Source organism: Bactrocera neohumeralis, chromosome 4, assembly GCF_024586455.1.
Source record: "Bactrocera neohumeralis isolate Rockhampton chromosome 4, APGP_CSIRO_Bneo_wtdbg2-racon-allhic-juicebox.fasta_v2, whole genome shotgun sequence".
Taxonomy (NCBI): Eukaryota; Metazoa; Arthropoda; class Insecta; order Diptera; family Tephritidae; genus Bactrocera; species Bactrocera neohumeralis.
Window position 1 is genome coordinate 66,969,824 of NC_065921.1, and position 22,283 is coordinate 66,992,106.

General features: G+C 34.6%; 4 protein-coding genes across 8 annotated transcripts in view; 1 reads left to right on the forward strand and 3 right to left on the reverse strand.

The window, feature by feature from the left end:
* Positions 1-22,283, reverse strand: part of LOC126757034 (stomatin-like protein 2, mitochondrial) — a 385,292-nt gene that overhangs the window by 173,421 nt on the left and 189,588 nt on the right. The window lies entirely within an intron of this gene.
* Positions 225-2,836, reverse strand: LOC126757024 (tRNA pseudouridine(38/39) synthase). Of its 4 annotated transcripts, none has more exons than XM_050470599.1 (8): positions 2,459-2,836; positions 2,298-2,389; positions 1,743-2,237; positions 1,534-1,681; positions 1,256-1,474; positions 1,044-1,192; positions 874-979; positions 225-435 (listed from the first exon to the last, which is right to left on the reverse strand). In XM_050470599.1, the coding sequence occupies exons 1-8, from the start codon at positions 2,737-2,739 to the stop codon at positions 354-356; spliced, it is 1,572 nt and encodes a 523-aa protein (XP_050326556.1). In that variant the 5' UTR covers positions 2,740-2,836; the 3' UTR covers positions 225-353. The 4 variants fall into 4 exon arrangements, with proteins under 4 accessions (XP_050326556.1, XP_050326559.1, XP_050326558.1 ...); XM_050470602.1 differs by lacking the exon at positions 225-435 and adding an exon at positions 675-827 and having other exon boundaries at positions 862-979; positions 2,459-2,835; XM_050470601.1 differs by lacking the exon at positions 225-435 and having other exon boundaries at positions 675-979; positions 2,459-2,835.
* Positions 3,194-9,147, forward strand: LOC126757020 (pre-mRNA-splicing regulator female-lethal(2)D). 2 transcript variants are annotated; one of them, XM_050470593.1, is made up of 6 exons: positions 3,194-3,342; positions 3,681-4,206; positions 6,644-6,768; positions 6,838-7,062; positions 7,128-7,236; positions 7,318-9,147. In XM_050470593.1, the coding sequence occupies exons 2-6, from the start codon at positions 3,759-3,761 to the stop codon at positions 8,331-8,333; spliced, it is 1,923 nt and encodes a 640-aa protein (XP_050326550.1). In that variant the 5' UTR covers positions 3,194-3,342; positions 3,681-3,758; the 3' UTR covers positions 8,334-9,147. The 2 variants fall into 2 exon arrangements, with proteins under 2 accessions (XP_050326550.1, XP_050326549.1); XM_050470592.1 differs by having other exon boundaries at positions 3,194-4,206.
* Positions 18,061-22,283, reverse strand: part of LOC126757052 (pro-resilin) — a 56,932-nt gene continuing 52,709 nt past the window's right edge. Inside the window, exons 3-4 of the mRNA XM_050470639.1 lie at positions 19,204-19,281; positions 18,061-18,636 (exon numbers count right to left, since the gene is read on the reverse strand). Coding sequence (XP_050326596.1) covers positions 18,376-18,636; positions 19,204-19,281 — 339 coding nt within the window. The 3' untranslated portion in view covers positions 18,061-18,375. The remainder of the gene's footprint in view (positions 18,637-19,203; positions 19,282-22,283) is intronic.

Below are 22,283 nucleotides of genomic sequence, written 5' to 3' on the forward strand. Positions count from 1 at the left end.
TTTTAGTTATTGGATAGCAAAGCAAATACATATGCATAAATTCAAATATTTGTTAGAGTTTTTCAAAAATACTGTCGTTATCATCTCGCGATACTTTTGTTGAGACTAATCGGATTATTGTATTAAATAAATGCAGATAAGATAAATCTAATTGTATGGATTGTGATTTATATATGGCTAAACTATTTATTGGTATGCTTTTTATACCATGAACGGGATATAAGTTTGTCGCGAAATTGTAATACCCAGAAGGAAACTTCGAAGGCCATATAAACATATATATGAATAATCATCGATATGAGATGAGTAGATTTAACTATGCCCGTCTGTCTGTGTATACGCAAACAAGTTTTTCAGTTTTTAAGACATCGATCTGAAGGTTCTTTTCTCCCCAAAAAGCTGCTCAGTTGTCGAAATCGGTCCGTGTACGGAAAACTTTTTTTATTTGACAAGATATCTGCACAAAATTTGGCATGAATTATTGCCCCAAGTAACCGTACAATCCCCGTCAGATCGGGCCACTATGGCATATAGCTGCCATACAAATTGACCAATCAAAATCAAGTTGTTCTATGGAAACTGTTTTATTTGTGAAGGGTATTCTGGCTTTGGTGCAACCGAAGTAGAAGTTTCTCCTTATATAATTCTTATGTGTGTGTAATTATGTATAAGAGTTAACGTTTTATAAGATAAGCATTTATTTTTTGAAATATAGAAATAGTGCATTCATTCTCTTTTAATTTTCAAATATGTTCTTCTTAAAGATGACACTACAATATACCGCATATGCAGCGCGTAGATATTTTGTAAAGTGGCTAACATATGATTGCCCATAAACAAACAAATTAAAATATTTTTTTGTGTGTGTGTTACGTTTTAGCCATCGTTTTCGTTACTAAGTTGCTTTGTGCTACTGGATCATTGGTAACTATCAAACGCTGCTTTTTAACGAAATGTTCAATGCGATTTTCCAAACTCTCTGTAAAAAGTAACAATTTTGAATAATAAGTAATTGTGAATAAACAGTTAATATATGTACGTACCACAACGTTTGCGGTTTAAAAGTTGTTGATATTGACGTGGACGAACCCCGTCTTGCAACAACCAAGCCTGCGCTTGTACTGGTGCAGATTGATATTCTTTTTGATATATGCTTTCTAATTGGTGCAGCACATCGCGTATCATGGTACTTCTGTAATAAGATAATAATAAATTTGTAAGTATCGCAAATTAAAATTAGAATAATGACACTAACTTGATATTGTATTGCATCCATTCACCTTGCACATTCTCGATGAGTTTTTGTAGGTGTTCATCACCGTATATCCAAGTAGTTGTATGCGCCTCTCCTTCTTCTGAATTTGCTGAAACCCCATTATTTACAGCATTATCAGTAGGTTGTATGGTATGCTCGCGGAATTCACAGTGAAAGAGATTTAATGGCAAACCGATAGCCGGTGTATATTGCGGCTTGCTGACGACACAATTTTGAAAAATGTTGTAAGTTTTATTATAAATCTAATAAATACTAACCATGGGTTTTTGGCTACATCCAGCAATTCACTTATTACTTCCGGCTGCTCTTTACCCTCACCTATGAGCAGTAAAACTGCCATAATACAGCGAATTTGATGCCAAAGGAAGGCATTAGCTCTTATTTCTAACATATACATGGCATATCCTGCATAAAATATGAAACAATCAATATACGTTTTTTTTAACTATAATTTCATTGATCTAACCTTCCAAGGAATTTTTTTCGCATTGTTCCACTTCGCACCTTTGTACCGTAGCTTTAAATACTTGCCTTACATAATTTGTTACGCCATTGTTAACATCCATTTTGCAAAAATTTCGGAAGTCTGTATGTCTTGCTAGCAATTCACAGGCCTTTTGCATAGCCTCTATATTTAAATCGCCTTTTGGAAAGTAATAACGGTATGTGCGCTCGACACAATCGAAACGAGCGCTGTACACTGGATTGCGGAGCGGCATCCATGCCACCGCTTGTATGTTGCGCGGAAGTACACGGTTTAATAATGCGCAATAATCAATTTCATTAGTTAATGATTCAGTTAAAAGTTGTTGTTCCGATGGAAATTTGCTGCGTAAATCGATTGATATAACTTGGCAGAAGGCGCTTACTTCTTTGTCAGTGCGTCCACAACGGTGGTAATTTGCAGTTTCGCGGGACTCGATCAAGCAGGTGCGGATTAGCGCTTGAAATAGGTGGTGCTCTGGGAGAATATTTTAATCATAAATAAAATAAGTTTTAAAGATTATGTGTTACTTTGTACCTATTGTAGCATTTGAATCTTCTTGAGTTGCCAAGCCGTGGTAGTCCCAGCCGAAATAAAGCAATTTCATCAGCACGTGCCGCTTGTGGCTTCTATGAACAATTAACAAATTATATAGCTATGTATATGAACAGTTACGACATTTTTATTTTTAATATTACTTTTTAAAATCAAATTTACGTTTCTGTGGCTTTTGCATTGGTTGTGCCTTAGTTTCTTGAGCTTTTTCTGTATTGTCGTTAGCGTCCAGGCTAGCGAGTTCTTCATAAAATTCACTGTCATTTTGTCCCAGCTTTTTTTGTAACAAATTTCTTATCTGGAAGTTATATGCATCTAATTGTAAAACCTTGGCTATCAGCTCCTCTTTGCTCCATTGAAGTATTTCTTCCCGGTTTACACGACCCTTTCCGCGTTTGTTTATTTGTACCTTTTTATCACTCATTGTCCTGCTTGCAATTGGTATTGTAAACAATGTGATTGTTTATCGAATAAAGTAGCGGTGTTTGACATTTGTCGAAAAACCAGCAAAACAAATTCTATCAAGAGATCATGTGTAGATTTTTTGTGGGGTTATCAACTAAATTATTTTTTACCCCATTTTGTAAAAACTTAAAATTACACATGCCAGTTTATAAAAAAAATGAATTTATGATTTCAACATTTTATATACATATAGAAAAATATTTAATATTGGTTGATATCGTACTAAAAAATTAATATTAATTTGAAAAAATACGAAGAACGTAAAAGTGCATACGTCCTTACGAAACGTTCTTTAAATATATTTTTTCATAACCGATGCAACCCTGCTAAGCCTTTTGTATATTCGCCATTTTTTACGAAGAAACTTATACATCTGTCTCTTTCATGTCTGTGAGCACAAGGTGAAAGACGACCATATTGAATTTTCATAAATTAAAGTTGTGACGCGTCGAGATTTCGCTGTGTAGAAAAATTAATATTTATTGTGGAAAAAGTGCAAATTTTCTTACAAAAATATTGAAAAAATATAGTTGAATACACATTTAATACGATAGTGATAAAAGTAAGTAGCGGAAAAGTTGGAAAGTGCGCAAATATTGGAAGTGAAAAATTGTCAGCGGAGCGCTAGTTGAAAGTTTCCATGCATATACGTATATTTCACAAAAGTTGAAGAAGAAGCAATAGGCAATTAAAAAGTTATATGAGCATAGAAAAGTAGCACAGAGGAAAGAAAGAAAGAAATAAGTGTTGGAGAAGGGAAAGGAGAAGAAGCGAGAGAAGCAACTCGTGAAAAAAGCCAAACAAACGCACAAGGCATACGTGCTGCTGCGTGGCGTGTTAGTTTTTAGAAAGCAATCAAATTGGAGGTGCGGTGTACAACAAAACTAACTTCCCTTTTAGAGCAAAACCTTAATCAAAGAAAATTTAAAAACTTATATAAAATAGTTTTGTGGCACGGTATTTGCCCTCTGTACTGTAATGAGTGTCGCTGCAATGACTATGGACGATCAAAGACCTTTGATGAACAGTTACGATAAAATGTCTAAACAATACGAACAAAATTTGCATGGTAATACCGGACTAGGTGGTGGGGGTGGCGGCAATGGTTTAGGTGCTGGCGGTGCACCACCATCTGGGCCTGCCTCGCCAACGCCATCCGGTAGCGAAGAGCCTTCGCATCAATATCATCATTCACATCATCATCATTCTCATCATCATCATCATCATCATTCGCGGCATATGCATCAACATGTGGAACATCAGCCACCATCGCCGCCGCCAACTCTGCAACAGCAACAACATGTGCACCATCATAGCCAACACCATCAGACTCAACAGCAGCAGCAACTTCAACAGCAGCAGCAACAGCCAAGCACTGTCGCTGAGGCCGTTGTTGCTGCCGAACATCGTCAGCGGTTGCTCGAAGGTATATATTGAACACAAAAAATCAAATTAATAGTAAAAAAACTAGAGATACATTGAAGACAAAAGGACAAGTATGAACAAATAGTATGAGCGTATGCTTAAATACTCGGTGTGTGTTGAAATACGTTTTATTTTTCAAAACATTTTTTTATATATTTTTACTAGTAAATAATGTACTCTTACTTTGATTTATTTTTGAATTGTTGAAATTTTTCTCTACGACAAATGTACATTAAGAATATTGAATAGACCAATACTCGATGCAAGTTAGCCAGCTATGACTGTAATGCATTAATATTGGAATAAATGAAGTGTACTAAGTGGAGCTTGTGCAATGATTGCTTGTTAGAAACTCAATTTATTAATCGATCAGCGAACACTCTTTTTGACTCTTTCAGAACATTTTATTGTAGCACAAATCATAGTTTGTAAGCGTGAAATTGTGAGGTGAAGTAATGTTAAAGCAATTGTATATATGATGAAAGAAGTATATGTATATCCTTCTTGAACTCTGGCTAATAATCGTGTTTTAAAAGGCTTAATAAATATGTAGTGCGAAAAAACTGTGAGAAAATAAGAATAATAATGTAAATAATGAAGAAAAGAACTAAAGTGCATGAAAAAATATGTGTATTTTTTATTATAATTTGTGTTAAAAACACAAATATTTGGAGACAATATAAATAAAAATAAAGTGATATAAATCTATGAAAATACGTATATTACAAAAGTCATTCGTAATTATGTATAAATATAAATTTATTGTGTTAAAATCGCCATATTAAAGAATATAAGTTTTCTCTACATATAATCATTATGTTCCTAAGTCTTTATCTCCATGCACTCTTTAGTCAACGATAATAACAAATATAAAGAAAAAATAAAAATATAAGCGGTCAACATTTGTATTGTAAACGCTATTTCGCCACATCGTCGTCGGTATCATATTATACGTCGTGTGTTCTGTTTTATGCTGCTGTATATCCCTTCGTCTGTTTTCGTTCCTGCCACACCCTCGTTGGTGTTGGTATATTTTTTCTTATCCTGATACATCTAATTCTATCTGCTGTTTTATAACAAAATAATACATATAATATTCAGAAATCATTAAAAGTTTACAACGAAAATATAATCTACTAGTATGAATAATTATAAAATGAAAAACTATAAAAATTTGGTGTTATCATGAAGGTGTTGCTAATAAGCGTATAACAAATTATATATAAAAATATATGCAAATTCAAATATGGTTATTATTGATAAATAATAAGCCTGGTATTGCAATGCATGCTGTGGTGGGATGTGAGTGTTAAAAAACGAGTGGCCCAAAAAATATACATATGGTAAAAGGAAGCGGAAAAGAAAATATGTTATATAAAGTTTCTTGCTTGTGGTAGTTCAGAAAGCTCTTGAAATCAATTTGAAAAATAAATTATAAACAGTATTTTAAAAATGTAATCTGTTTACGTACAGATAAGCGTAACAGAAAATAATATGCAATCATTGAAATAAAATTAATTAAATTTGCATAAACATTGTATATATACCTCACAAAGTGTCAAACCGGTATTATCTGAAAATGTCAGAAAAGAGTGTTAGTTGTCGATGTAATTGTGTTTTTCTAAAATATTGCTGTATCTAAAAAAATATACCAGTGTCTATCCCGAAAAAATGTGCGCTGTTGGCATTTTGATCGATTGAATCTAAAATCAAAAAGCATTTGAGAGAAAAGTTTATCGATAAAAATGCATATATTACATATTTTAATATTTATTTCATGGCACAAAAAAATAACTGTTTGTAAATAATTTACAGTGCTGGTTGTGCGGGAAAAATAAATTGAAAAAATATCATTATGTTCGTTACTTGTGTTTGTGTATTGCGAAAAATAATTTAGAAAAAAATTCGCTTTGTAGTTTTTCTATACTGTTTTGGTAAAAAAATATTGGCGTTTCATTCGCGTCGCAATATACATAACGATACGAACTGCTCTGAATGGTCTGTTGTCACACTCTTCAACACTGAGCTGACCGTCCTCCAAGACAAATAAATATACACAACAACAACGTAACGTAACGCAACAAATCGCAGAGTCAACACACTCAGAAAACAAAAATGCCAACTCGAAATTCACGAAATGTGCGGCAATTCGCACACAAACGCACCTTGTTGCACCCAGTATTGGTATGATTTCGTATTAAGTTCAATTTAGAAACAAAATGTACATAATTATTTATTATAACTTGTTCATATAATCTATGTATGTATGTATATTCGATTTATGTTATATTTTTAAACATGTAATCATTTTTTATCACATATGTATATTAGCTTATGTTTATATATTTACAACAAATATTTGTATATTTAAAAGTCATGTACCATATAATGTATAAATTCTTAAATTAAATATGCAATTCTCTTCGTCGTTAATGTAGATGAAATTGAAAATCTCAAGCTGGAACAGACGCGCTTATCGCAGCAATGCGTTGATGCACAACGGCGCGAAAAAATACTCATGCGCCGTTTGGCCAATAAGGAGCAAGAATTTCAGGATTATGTGGTATGTTCTAAGAAAATGTATGGTTCCTTACATTTAAATTAATTTTCTATCTTGTGATATTTATTGCAGAGCCAAATTGCCGAATACAAAGCAGCACAAGCACCCACTGCTTTGGCACTGCGAGCGGCTTTGCTTGATCCCGCTGTTAATTTGCTTTTTGAGAAGCTCAAGAAAGAGCTAAAGGCTACCAAAGCAAAGTTGGAGGAAACCCAAAATGAATTGTCCGCCTGGAAATTCACACCAGATTCTAATACTGGCAAACGTTTGATCGCCAAATGTCGTTTGTTATATCAAGTAAGCAACACAAGCTATATCAATTTTAAAGATATTGTATAATTCGTAAAATTTCATTTCACTAGGAAAATGAAGAACTGGGTAAAATGACTTCCAACGGTCGCTTGGCCAAACTTGAGACTGAATTGGCTATGCAAAAAAGCTTTTGCGAAGAAGTAAAGAAGTCACAATCAGGTACGCAATCTGGAAAATACCTATACTTAAATTTTTTTTTATTTTTTTTTACTACATATACATTTCTCCTTCCTTCCACAGAGGTCGACGATTTTCTGCCCGAATTAGACGAAGATGTTGAAGGCATGCAAAGTACAATCTTATTCCTGCAGCAAGAACTGAAGACCACCCGCGATCGCATACTAACTTTGGAGAAGGAAAATTATCAATTGAAAACTGGCAGTTTGGACAATGAGAATACTATTAAAGTAACAGATGCAGAAGTCACTGATGCCAATACCCCTGCTCTGCACAGTAGCCATAATGGCGCTGTTGCTCCTTGCAACATGACAGTAAATGTTGCCGAAACCTGTGCCATACCCTACAACACTAACGCCGCAACTATTAACAACGTCAACACCACTGTTCTTCCGCCAACGCACAATACGCTCAACAATGCCAACGAATTAAAATATGCTGCAACTCGACCTTTGGAGACCATCGATGAAAATTCTTGTCTACGCAACTATGGCACACCAAAAGACTTCTACAATGGCAATGAGGAGCAACCACATGTGCCAATCGCGGTGGCTAAACAAATGCCGGAAGCTGATGGAAACAATACTTTGAATCCCTTCATTACCGCCTCACCTGTTGTGGCAGGTGGCGCCATGCTACGCACAGTCGCCTCGCGTAAACGTAATTATGATTGCAGTGAACTGAATGATAGTCCGGCCGTTATCACGCCTGCTACGCCGACGCATGTAACCGCGCCACGCACGTTGCCACCAAAAAAGTCCAAATTACGCCGCACTTCGGTGCAATCGAATGAAATCAATGACTATGACGCCGGCAATTGTGTTGGCAGTAATAATGCGCAACAACAACAAATGTTGGGTGGCATTAATACCGGCATTGCCGCAGTGGATCCTCTAAGTATTGTCGACAATGCGGTGGTTGGTATGGCAAATGAGGAGCACACCAGTGGTCTGGCGATCGATGAGTCAGCCATGGATGCGGGTGGCAATAATGGCGGTGTTGCGCTGCGTATTATGACGCGAAGACGCTCCGTCCGCCAACAGCAAAATGGCAATATCGGAGGCGATAGTAATCATTAGGGCGGGTGTGTTGCATGAAAACTGCAAAGTGCTGATGCGCGAAACTGAGCTAGTTTTATTTACGTACATATATTATCGTGAAGGTATAAATGCATATATTTTTATTGCGACTTGAATGTTAAAGTGAAAAAAACGATACTATAGTGTTTTAAAATAAACAAAAGGAATATGCAGAATATAATGATGCTAAGGGAAATTAAACAATAACTGTGTAATAAACAAAAAACAAATTAAAAACAATTAAGAAATTAAGTAACCGGCAACAAATATAGTAAAAATTACTTGCAAATTTTAGTTAAAGAAATATTGCGGGTAATATATTCAAAAAACAAAAACAAAAAAAAAAAAAACAATTTTACGCTCTAATGAACTCGTTTGTGTTGCTGAATAATGTCCGCATTTTCAATATGGTTTTTACATATTCAATTAGAAGAATTTTTGCAAAATATTATTTTATATTAAAAATTTACTTAAGTTTATGCATTGTTTTGTTTACTTAGCTGTAATAAAAATAAAAAAAAAACGAAAAATTATTGAAATTAACCGTTGAAGTCATGTTATGCTTTTGCTCTACACTATTTTGTTTCAATTTGTTATTAAAAGCAACAACAACAAATAACTACAAACATTTTGATGTGTTTCAAAATGTTGAGATTTCTGTAGTGAGATTAAAGCCTTGATGTGGCATTAGTTACATTGAATGTTTAATAAAAACACAAAAAAAAAATAAAAACAAAAAACACGAAATAATACAAACATACAAATAATCTGTATAAATTAAGTTAATAAATAATCAGGTTTAACACAAAAATAATTGCTGAATTTCATTTGTGTGGAAGTTGCCGTCGAAACTCGCCCTTCAAATATCTGCGCTTGGCGCGTTGCTGAGTGGCGTGAGTTTGCGCTATGCTAGTTTTGAAAACTAAATTGTAAATATTCATATTTTAGTAGCTACAAGTATTCAACACGGATAAATTTCGATAGTGTGCTTTGTGTTAAGTGGAAAGTTATTAAGCTTAAAAATGTCATAGCAAATGTCAAATGTGCTTTGAATATTTAATGTATTCCGTGGGCTCAGATTTAACTAATATTTTACATATCTTACAGTTACATTTTATTTTTGAGCTTTCTCGTTTTTGCGGTGAACATTTCGCTACTTTTCTTTAAAACTTTTTGGAATTATCAAACATTTCCAAAGCATGTGCTTAACTAAAAAAATTCTGTTTAGAAAAACAAAGTAATGTTAAACGTGACTCAGCAATTTTGTGAGTAGTTTCGATAATAAAAATAAAGCGTTTTTCATGAATTTTGTGAGTAGTTTCGATTAATCGCGCATTGACTGGCATAATTTTTCAACTACATGAGATCTGCAACAAATTTACAAAGAAAGTGATTGAGGCAATATACGAATGTCTTGTTACATATGCATATCTTAAAGTAGCTTAAGTCAATTTAACGCATTTCAAGTCCAGTTGAGTTATTCTGCCAAACTGATACGTGATTTAGTGCTGTGGTTTATCATAAATATGCGCTTCGAAGTGGTAGCTTGAAATAAGTGATTTTTACTGGAAATGAAAGCGGCTATGTTAGATTAAATTGACTTAAACTGCATTAACTTATTGCTACAAATACTATATTAATTTGATAAATACATTAGATATTTTGAATTTTTTTTAATAGTTTATTGTTAATCTTATTATTTTTATTTCAATATTTTGTAATTTTTTCATTACTTTTTATATTTTTTGCATTTTTATATAATTCTTTTTTTATTTTATACATTGTTTTTATTTTTTATATTTATTTATATTTTTTTTATTTATTTTTTATATTTTTTTTATTTCTTTTTTTTAATTTTTTTATTTATTTTATTTATTTATTTTTTTTTATTTTTTTTATTTTTTTATTTATTTTTTATATATTTATTTTTATATTTTTTTTATATTTTTTTATTTTTTTTCTTTTGTAGACAAAAATTCATTAAAATGTGTTAAATTTAATTTTATTTACATAAATGACATTTTACACAAAATACAGTTGAACTTCCATAACTCGGATTTCTCCATAACTCGAAGGTCTCTTGTGTATTATGGTGATTCGAGTTAGGGAAGTTCAACTGTATGTATTCACTTATATTATAACTCATACACTCAAAATATTTGTTATATATTTTCTCTGAAAACATAATTTTTGTTTCATAATTAAATTATAATATTACATATGTTTTTGTATAAATTATTTTTTGTTGCCTGGCTTTTATATTTTGCACAAATTTAAAAAAAATTTTTTGTTTAAAAATATTTATTATTAAAAAAAATGTTTAAAACAAATTATGTTACTATTAACTATTTTTAACAATTTTATTATTTAAAACATACTTCTAATTGTACTTTTATATTAATAGTACTTCTTTTAATTTTTAATTTTTTTTTAAATTATGCTAAATTAGTGATTTATTATTTTTTTACTTTAAATTGTGTTTGAAATATTTTATCTACTTAAAACTCATCTCCAGCACACACACATATACATACATATAAATACCCATAGATAACCTACCTTTTTAGTAGCATTTTTAAAGAGCAAGTAAATATAATTAAAATATCCTTATTGTAAATTTTATAAATGAAATGAAATCTGCAATCTTCCAAACTGGTTTAAACCCGTAAAGGCACTTATATTTAACCACTCCAGCAACAAGAATAAAACTAAGCTTAAAATTTGAGAGTAAAAAAAACAATGAAATAAAAACAATAATATATAATAATATTAATAAATAAAAAATAAGACGAAATTTACTAAACATTTTTTATTTAGATTAAGTGAGATGTAAAAGTTTAAGCTTTTAAATAAAATAAACAAGAAAAATCTTAAAAATAATTACTATAAAAAAACCTCATTCAACAATAAAAATTTCGAAAATCAATATAGAATGAAAAATTTGCTATTAAATTAATATAAATGTAATTAAATAAGCAATTAAGCATATTTACAATGGACGGCTGGCTATCTCATAAATATTAGTAAAAAATAAAAATACTTATTAAATAATTAAAATAAAAAAAAAATATTAAGTATGTATATCTAAGTGTAAATTACTATAATATTAATATAAATTATGTTTAATATACATATATATTTATACATATATACATACATACATACATACTATATATAATATATAACTCGGTATATAAGTAAAGAAAACACCAAAATACACTAAATAATATTTAACAACTTCGAGTTTGTGTAAGAAAAAAATTATAATAAAAAACAAACAAAAAAACTACAAATCATAATTAAGCACAAAGAAGTATAATTTTATAATTGTAACAAAAATATATTATATGTATATATATATATAAAACTATTACATGTAAAAGAAGACAAAAGCTACAAATAAAAAAGTCTCATTGAAAAAAATTCCTCTAAAAAAGTCCAAATGTTAATGCTGTTGCGTTAAAATTTTATGTTCTACCAGAATGTTAAAAATTATTGAATAATTGAACGAAAATATTTAAGAAAAAATAAATAACAATATATTTGAATATAAGAAACAGATGTTTTATTTAAATTATCGAGATTTTCATGCTTCTGAGATTGTTTGTCCATATGGCTTGTTGACTTGTGTTGTTGTCATTGTTATTATTTTTATCATATGCCGCCACCGCTGCAATATGTCATTGCCCGCGCTGTTGTATCTAGCTAGAAGACGGCAGATGTCGCTATGCATGTTATTAACCCTTATGTGCTTACGCGCCCTCTAATACCATGTTTCGATCAAAAACTATAAGTGATTAGATTATATATTTAATATAATAAATATATATATAATTATATATAATCTATTCACTAATCCAAACAGTTCTCACTGCCGTTGGAGATTTATAAGACAGCTGTTTTTAACATTAAAAAAATCACATGTTTTAACATTTATTAAAAGAAAACATAGTGTTGTCGTAATTTGTTATAGAAGTCGTCTTCTTTTATATAACTATTTATTTATTTATTTAAGTATACATACGCCAAACGGCATTATACAACTAAAAAATTTAAAATTATATAATATTTGTTATGTAATTAAGAGAAAGGGATTAATAGTATTTAATACTAGTATAAATAAAACTATAAATTGAACAAAAATTATAAGAATAGCAAATTAGGAAGGAGAAAGTGGAAAAGGTGAGACTAGAAATATTGCAGTAGACGTTATTTGATATCCGGGATGAAGGCACTGAGTGATCCGCTACAGAAGTCCACATCACTATGTAATTAGTTGACGAGCCAGGCCAGACGGTTGTGAGGACCATTGAGAACGTAGCTCTTGGTAGTTTTCATAGTCTTCAGGAGACGGTTACGTCTCAGTGAGAGACCCACTGATGCAAATTCGAAACTGCTGATGATGTCTGGCGCATCGATAAGGCCGTTCACGACTTTGAAAAAAATATCATGTCAGCTACTTGACGACGTTCTTGCAGGCTGCTGATAGTAGTGTTTATAGACATCAGACACTGTGTTGTAACCACCAGAAATACCATATCGATAGCCAAGACATTTACATAGCTTTGATTGTATTTTTTCAATACGACTAGAGGCAGCATCGGTATAAGGCGTCCAAATTACAGTGCCATATTCTAAAATTGGCAGAACCATTGATGAATAAAGGCGTAACAGTGAGATGGGATTCATGAAATCCTTACTAGTTCTAGTAATGAATCCCAGAACTTTAAAAGCCTGGAGAGTGATCTTCTCAATATGCTTGTTAAACGTCAGTTTATTGTCTATGATGATAGCCAGGTTCTTTACATGATCCACTTCACTTAACAACTCATCGTTTAGATAATAATTAGCTGGTATTCTGATATGTGACCGTGAGTAGGATACAGTTACACATTTTCTGACATTCAAGTCCAATTTGTTTAATCGGCACCACAACGAAAGCTTGTCTATGTCATTCTGAAGAACTCGAAGGTCTTGCTCACCGGTTATCATTCTGAAGATCTTCAAATCGTCTGCATAAAGCAAAAATTCTGATTGAAAGTTATCGCCAATATCCTTTACGAAGATATTAAAGAGAATAGGCCCCAGATGTGACCCCTGAGGTACTCCTGAGGTATCCGTCTACTTTGATATGGAAATGCTTTCCTGTACGACATGATTGAATCCAAAACAGTGCATTACCGCATATACCGTATCGTCTAAGTACTTAGTATGATCCACCATGTCAAAAGCCTTGCTGAAATCGGTGTAAATGGTGTGAGCTGAGTGGCCATTGTTTAGGGCATCTAGTAGGCAATTTACCTAGATAAACAGGTTAAAAGAAGTCGATCTTCCGCCGACGAAACCATGCTGCTTGTTGGTGATAATATTTGTGAAGAATGCAGTGAGTTGTGGAAGAACTATCTTCTCGAAAAGCTTGGTCAAAGCTGATTGGATCCAAACTGGCCTATAGCTAACGACCTCAGACTTTGGGCCGTCCTTGTGAATCGGACAGATGTAGGATGATTTCCATATAGTTGGGAAGACACCATTTTGTAGTGAGTAACTGAATAAGTGTGTGATATGCTCGCTAAGGCTGTCTACACAGTTTATAAGAAAAGTATTTGGTAAGCAAGACTTATTCTCCGTTGAATTTCATTTCACATTGTTGTTGCTGCTAATTCTGATTCCAAAATAGATAAAATTTTCTACGATTTCAAATTTATGACATTCAGTAGTGACGCGGGCGCGAAGTAGCGAGTGCGATGACTGTTTGTTTGATGACGGGAGATATTTTGTCTTGCCCTCGTTCACTACCACACCCATTTCCTTCGCATTGGCGCATGGTGAATATCTGGTCTGTTGTGAATTTTCCATGCCTAAAGCCACACTGATAAGGTGTGGGCTTTAGTCTTTCACACAGTACGTTCGATAGCACCTTGTACGTGATATTGAGGAGGCTTATCGCACGCTAGTTGCACAGATTGTGGGGTCTCCCTTTTTATGGATTGGGTAGAGCACACTTCAATTCCAGTCGTTGGGCATGCTTTCGTACGACCATATTCTACAAAGAGCTGACGCATGCTCCTTATCACTTTTTCGCCGCCATGTTTGAATAGCCGGCAATCTATCGGCCTCGTCGCTTTGTTGTTCTTGAGACGGGTAATTACTATTCGAACTTCTTCATGGTCGGGCAATGGAACGTCTGCTCCATCGTCATCGATTGGGGAATCGGGTTCACCATCTCTTGGTGTTATGCTTCCACTGCCATAATTTCAGTATGCTCTCGCGACCAATGGTTTATACATTGTTTAACAGTTACTTTTTCATACTTCATCTCAGATGACACAAAGGCGGTCCGATAAGTACATAGACTACAAAAATAAATGAAATAATTGGAAAAAATCGCCAGTTATTTCACAATAGAGCCCCCATTTAGCTCAACACAAGCAATGCTCCAACTTTTTTAACCCTCACGAAGACCACGGTTTCTGGACGTGGCTTTGCAATTAGACGAGACTAACATTAAAGATTTCAGTGGAGGGGGCTTTCGTAGTTTAATTCGATGAGTTTGGCAGTGGCAACGGTAGTAGCGACTCTGCTGAGGCGTCGTGATGATGGAAACTACCTTTCCTTCTACAAATAGTACCGTTTTTTGCAATTCGGCATCGAATAGCGCCAATCGCCCGTCGCAAGGTAATCGAAGTAAAAGTCGAAGTCTTCGCCACATTCGGAGTAAGTTTGCTAGGTCAAGTCCACTTTTTCAAACGTAATTTGGCCTATGATGTGCATCAGTGGAATTATGTTTGGTGGAGGGTTACGATACCACGCCGAAAATCTTTCGGCTTGCGTTTAAACCTTGTGAAACACTGCGGCAATGTGATCTGCCAATCGCACTTGTTGTCCGGAATCAGCGAACAAGGAACTCAACGTGCTTTCATTATTAATTGAATTTTATGAGATATTTCAGACTGCATATAACTCACGGTGTCTTTGGAATGCCCATTAACTAAACTCTCTTGTGCATCTGCAATTGTGCGTGGTTCATCAAAAATTTGTGATACCAATTTTTACTAGCGAAGAGGAAGAGCCATCATATACTACAACATTCAAGCGTTCTTTCAAAGACCTCTTGGGTTGTTCGACCGATGTTCGATCCTTACAGTCTTTGAATTTTCTCAAATTATAACGGATAGCGGCGATATTGTAGGTCTGCTCACTGACCAAAGGATCAAGGTTGTCTCAGGTCAAAAATTAATTATAATAGCTAGAGAAACATGAAACCTAGTGAAATAGTACGAAATAGAGCTTATAAATGTAATGTTTGTGGTCATCTATAATTCATTGAACATTGTCTACTATTTTGGAAAGCAATATTAACAGCAGAAAGTTGTTCTTTAGTAAAATTTAATCGCCGAAATCCTTAAAGAATCTTCTACTAAGATGCGTTTCACGTTCATTTAGCCGCAGACAATTTTTATTGGCTACAAAGTCGTAAATTATGTGACCACGTGGGAGTCGCGACGAAGCGAAAATAAGCAGCAAAGACGGAAAGTGAAAAAACCCAAATAAATAAAAGCTTTAGCGTCTAAAACTTCAAGTACAGCTGCAACACTCATTAAAAGTAAAAGTAAGAGTAAAAAAAGGAAAAGGATAGCAAATACTATATAAAAGGGACGGTCAGTAAAGAAAGGTGAATCAAATCTCAGAAATCAAGCTTTTTATTAATTGGATGTTAGATACTCACATTTTGGTAGTATGAGGCTATAAACTTCATCCAGAGTGTATACAATAAGTGCACTTAGCTTTCTCTTGAACTTAAATTTTGTTGTAACAAAATAAAAATTTAATTGTTAAAACAAAATAAAAATTTAAGTTTAATTAAAAATATAAGCTTATGTGAGCTTTAACTAAAGTTTTTCTTGCTTTTACAATGAAAAAATATATGTTCTACTCAATGACCCATCACAAAAAATAAAATTCACGTTCTGTAAAGAATATTTTCGCGCGCTTCGCTCAACTTATGTTCAACATAATCGGCCCATTGAGCGTACTATTCACAATACCCTAATCCATCTTCAGATCCAGCATTTATTATGGGATAATATTCGACCGAATAGACCACGTCTAACACGCAGTGAAGAGAAAATAGTAGCCGTAGCTGAGAGTGTACACGAACACCGTGAAGAGTCGATTCGGCGTTGTTCGTAGCAACTCGGAATGACGTATGGAACGACTTGGCGCATTTTACGTCGAGATCTTAAATTGAAAGCGTACAAAATACAGCTTGCGCAAGAACTGAAGCCACTTGAACTTCCCAAAGGACATCGCTTCGCTCTATGGGCTCTTGAAAAGTTCGAGGAAGATCCAACGCTTTCGAACCAAATTTTTGTTCAGCTCAATGGGTATGCAAAAAAGCACAATTGCCGCATTTGAAACAAATAGCAAACTGAAGAGATTCAAGATCTGCCATTTCACCCAGAAAAAAAAACAAAACGGTTTGTTGTGGTTTGTGAGCCAGTGGAATCATCGGTCCACATTTCTTCAAAAATGATTTCGGTGAGAACGTAACCGCCAATGGCGACCGTTATTGCGCCATGATAACCGACTATTTGATGCCTGAAATTGAAGCTCGTGGTCTGGGTGACATTTGGTTTCAATAAGACGCCGCCATTTCCCACACGTCGCATAAATCAATCGATTTATTGAACACTTCGGTGAGCAGATGATTTCACGTTTGGGCACATCGTCAGAGTATAAGCACTAAAGTTGTTTAATGTGAGTTTTTCAGAAGAAAACTTTGAATTCAAGCATTAGCACGGAAACTGGAAGCTCTTTAAAGTGAGTGTTAAATAATCAATTTTACCAGCGGGTAGAGTTCTCAATGCTTTATTGAGATGAGTACCATCAGCACTAAGTTACAATCAGAGAAGTTGTACATACATGAACTCCGGTATTTATAGGAGTGCAAAGGAATTTAAAATACCAAAACAGAAATGTATGATAAAGAGAGATGAGAAATAGAAAGCTTAGATAAAACAGTATTGCCAGATCAGACTTAACATTATTAGAAAATAAACATAAAACTAACGCAAATAATCCTAAACAGTGAGCTTAAGGCTTTTTGTAAAGGAAATTGAACAAAGGTTGAGAAATATCGGCGGATATTGGCAGGGAATCATCTAGTCCAAGCATATCCTCATATTCCTACGATCAAACACTTAATTTGGATCTATACTGTCAACAGTTTTGAACTGTCTGAGGAAATTTAAAAAGCGTCCAGCTTTCGAAAGTATTAGAGATATGAGAAGAGAAAAATATGCCATCAGGACAACGTTGGGCTAAAAGTCTCAATAGTGAGTCGGCAGAAGCACCGAGCTTGGCTGGAAAGTTCTTATGCATCCACCTTATAGTCCGGACCTGTCTCCAAGTGATTACTACCTACCTGTTTCACTTTATATCCAATGCTTTGCTGTTAGAAAGTCGTGTTTTTATAATATTAAGAAACTAAAGCTCATTTTGGAAAGAAACTCACACACGAAGTAATATGTTCAAGCTTTCACTGGTAGAAAGCTTCATTGTGTTTAAAACATTTGAAAAATAGGAAATGGCATGCTTCTTCGTTTCATTTTATGTCTTTTTATTTATTCGTAAAGAGTTTGAACATTTGAAATACTGCATACGAAAAAGTTAAAATGAATATTATTATTTTTCATTCTTTTCGAAAAATATATGAGAACTACTCGGTGTATATTAGTTAAAAACATATAAAAAAATTTCAATACTAAAAACTTATTAAAAATTAAACTAATAATAAAAATTCGATGGATTTAAACTAAACAAAAATTTACATCTCAGGAATTTCTTTTTTCCAAAAAAAATGCATCGCCTTATCGTTGTCTCATCTTCATGTGGGGCAGTGGTAGTTTATTGTTGTTGTGGCAGTTGCTGTAGCCTTAATTGCAGTTAAGTGTGTGTGTGAGCAAGTGAGTGAGTGTATGTTTGTGTGCGTGCGTGCAAGAGTGTGCTTCCGGCGCTCCAACATCATTCAGCGTGTACTCCCTTAGTATTTGTAGCCGGGCCGGCCGCCGGGACCCTGTGGAAATTGTGGCTCACCCTCGTAGCTGACATCCGCATGGTAGCCAGTCTTCCAGTCGGCCGTATAGCGTACGATCTGTGTGCGACCATCGGGCAGTGCAACGCGATATTCACCGGTCACCACATCACCATTGCTCGAAGCTTTGTGGGCATAATCGTTGGCGGTCTCAACATCATTGACGGCGTACTCGAAGTCGAATGGCATGCCGGGGACGTGAACGTGACCCTGTGGAGACAATTAGGTTAGTAAATTTTTAATGAATATTTAAATTACGGAAAGCACTTAGTGATTAAAAGCTCGCCTAGTTAAACTTCATGAAATGTGAAAGAGAATAATACATTCATATTTAATTTTTGTAAGGCCAAAATTTTTGAAGACTTTAGATTTATGTAGAATTTTTTTTGTAGTTTTTTAGTCAAAGTTAAAGTTCTTGCAAAGCTTTCAATTTTAGCTTTTTCATTTATTTTTGAAAGCTCTAAAATATTGTGCTTTCACATAATTTTCGATTAACAGTTTTTAACATAAAATCAAAAGAAATTAATTCAGCGCCAATTAAAGCTCTGCCAGAACATATAAAAGCTCTCGTATTAAATTTCTGTTATTTCGAATATTTAATAGCATTATCTATGGTTTATAATTCTTTAGCCTTTTTTAGACATTAATGGCAAAAGAGTGCCTAGAAAGCTTTTGTTGAGAAACTGCAAAACTTTTGGAATTCATAATGAAAGCTTAGCAAAAACTCATTAATTTTAACACTATTTTAAACGCAATTTTCTTAGTGAGTTTACTTACAGGCTCGCCGGGTCCAGGTTGCGATGGGCGTTGTGGGCCTGGTGGGCGTGGTCCGGGACCGGATGGGGTTCCAGGACGCTAAAAAGAAAGAGAATGCAAACGTTTTTTTAGATTAACTCAATTGCTGGAAAAGGACTTAAACTTCAACAGACTGTAAAGAAAACAAGTTTAATTAGCTTTTGAAGTAAGCTCTGGTTTTCTAGAATACGTTATGATTTTGCGTTTGAAATTGAAACTTTTCAAGTTAAAGATCATCTTTAATCCTTAATGTTTAACGATGCTATTCAGCTCCACGAAGCAATAAGATTCGAGAATTTCAATTATCTCTGCAATCTTCATAATTTGGGAAACCATGCTCGGCACCGCATATATTTGTTTCGCAGCTAGTTTGGACCTTAGCTTAGACCACTTGACGTTATCAAATAGTTGGTAATGAATTAGAATTCCTTATTATGATTTCTAACTAATTCTTCTGTAAGCTTTGCTCCTCTAACTTTGAAGTTATGAAGACGTTTTAACTACTAGTATTTTAATAAAAGCGTTTAGTTGCTGGATTATGAATAGACATTTCGAGGTAAAATATACAATTCGGAATTTTCGAAAGCTACATTCCCAAAAAGCTCTACCGACTGCCTGAAAACTCTACAAAACTCTCTTACGAACACCCTCAAGGTAAATGCCAAAACAGCGGCATCATTTCCAGGTTAAAAATACAATTCGAAATTTTCGAAAGCTACATTCCCAAAAAGCGTGACCGACTGAATGAAAGCTCTACAAAAATTACGAAGACACTCAAAGTAAATATCAAAATAACGGGATCATTTCGAGGTAAAATGCACAATTCGGAATATTCGAAAGCTACATTCCCAAAAAATTTTACCGACTCTCTGAAAGCTCTAAAAAATTACGAACACACTCAAAGTAAATTCCAAAACAGCGGCATCATTTCGAAGTAAAATATACAATTCTGAATTTTCGAAAGCTACATTCCCAAAAAGTTTTACCAATTCCCTGAAAGCTCTACAAAAATTACGAACACACTCAAAGTAAATATCAAAATAACGGGATCATTTCGAGGTAAAATATACAATTCGGATTCTTCGAAAGCTACATTCCCAAACAATTTTACCGACTCTCTGAAAGCTTTACAAAAATTACGAACACACTGAATGTAAATTCCAAAACAGCGGGATCATTTCTAGGTAAATTATACAATTCGGAATTTTCGAAAGCTACAATCCCAAAAAGCTCTACCGACTGCCTGAAAGCTCTACAAAATTACGAACACACTCAGAGTAAATGCCAAAACAGCGGGCCCTAAAAGGTATTTCTCAGCCAAATGAGAAATGCCAAAAGTGACCAGTGGCGCAAACATCGGCCACACTACAACAACAATATCGACTGGATGGCAGTACACATAAGTAAGGCAAGCATCCATTTTTGGCGCAAGTGAGGTGACCCAAATGACAGCAAAGTCAACATGCGCTCCACACTGAGCAGCGGTGAGCAAATAGTGCTAGGATTTTAGCAACACTTGACAACAATAACAGCAACAGCGATGTTGCCAACAAGTTGAAATGTGTCGTAGGCGAATGGCGACATTCAATTGCCGTACGTTTGCCACAATTTGCGGCAATTGCAGTGCAAAGCAATGCAAAATGCGACGAAAATGCCGGTTACAGCAGCGCAGCGCTAAAGAATCGTAATGAAAAAGAAGCTGCAGCAAAAAAACAAGCTCGGCACTATTTTTTCTGTGCCGTTTTTCGCGCTGAGAAACCGGAGGTGCGGCTTTGCGCACTCGAAAAGAATGCCGATGCCGCCAATAAGCAAGTGTATGTTCGAGCGTTTGTGCGGTGTCGGTGTGGGTTGCTAGCCTAAGGAACGTGGTTCGCAGTAAGCGTACACATATGTGCAGTTAAGGGGTGCGGGTGGAGCGTGGCGGGCGCTGCTTGCTGTCAGCCAGCAGGTTGCAAGCCACTTTAGGCCACGATCGGCAGCCTCAATAGCTGGCAAGCTCTACTAAGAGCGCTTTGAGCAGCAGTCCGAAAAAGCAGAAAAAACAACAAATTAAAAAAAAAGTTAAAAATCAAAAGCAGAAAAAACAATAACATTGACAACTGTTCTTTTGCAGGTAGTCCGTTAGCCCTGCTGAGCCACTGTGACTGCTGCTGCTGCTTGGCTGTCTGCTTTGACTGACTGTTTGTCTGTCTGCTCGCTCGCAAGGCTGACTGTCTGGCAGTTTTTATTGTGTTTTGGCGCTTTTGTTGCTCTTCTTGTGCTTCGTCGTCGTGTTGTTGGCAGCCGTTTTTGCCGTTGGTCGCTTTAATTTAAAGTTCAAGAGTTTTTGTGGCACGTCGTGATGTGCGCTGGTGCGGGTCGCGAGTGTGCTATTTTACTAATGTTGTTGTTGCTGTTGCAACCGCTTTGCATTTAACTAACTATTGACGCTTGTGCTTGACGACCGAGGCTTATGGGTGCATGAACGCGGCTTCAAAGTTACACATTCAAACATACATATGTACTTGCAAACGCAGCGTTGCATTTTTGTATGCAAGAAATTCTTATTTTTTGCTCTTTTCAACTTCCTTTTCACAGCTTATTCCTCTTCCAAGTGCCTTTCTTAGTTTTACTGCTTCCATGTCTTCATCAGCTGTTTCGAAGCTTTGAATAAAAGAAATATGTGTATTTGCAACACCTGGTCTTTTTCTATTTTCGTCTTCCAAACTTTTACTTTTTACTATTTGCTGCAACTTTTGTTTTCTACTGTCATTTCCACCTCTAGCACGTATTTGTTGTTTTGTTTTTTGTCTCACACGCCTCCGACACACACCTCGCAATGTCAAAGGTTCCAAAGACGTTGCTACGAGTAATTTTGCAAGTATGATAATTGTTGTAGTTGTTGTTATTGCTATTGTTCGTGTTATTGCTCCAGTGACTGCTAAAAAGGTCGAAAGTGGTTGCACTAAATGTTTACTAAAAAAAAATTGAAGAATAGCAACGTGGAACAGGGCTGCAATAGTTTGTGGAAGCAATGGCTGTTTAGGAAAAGAACCGTAGCGTAAAACTCCGCTTAAGGCAAA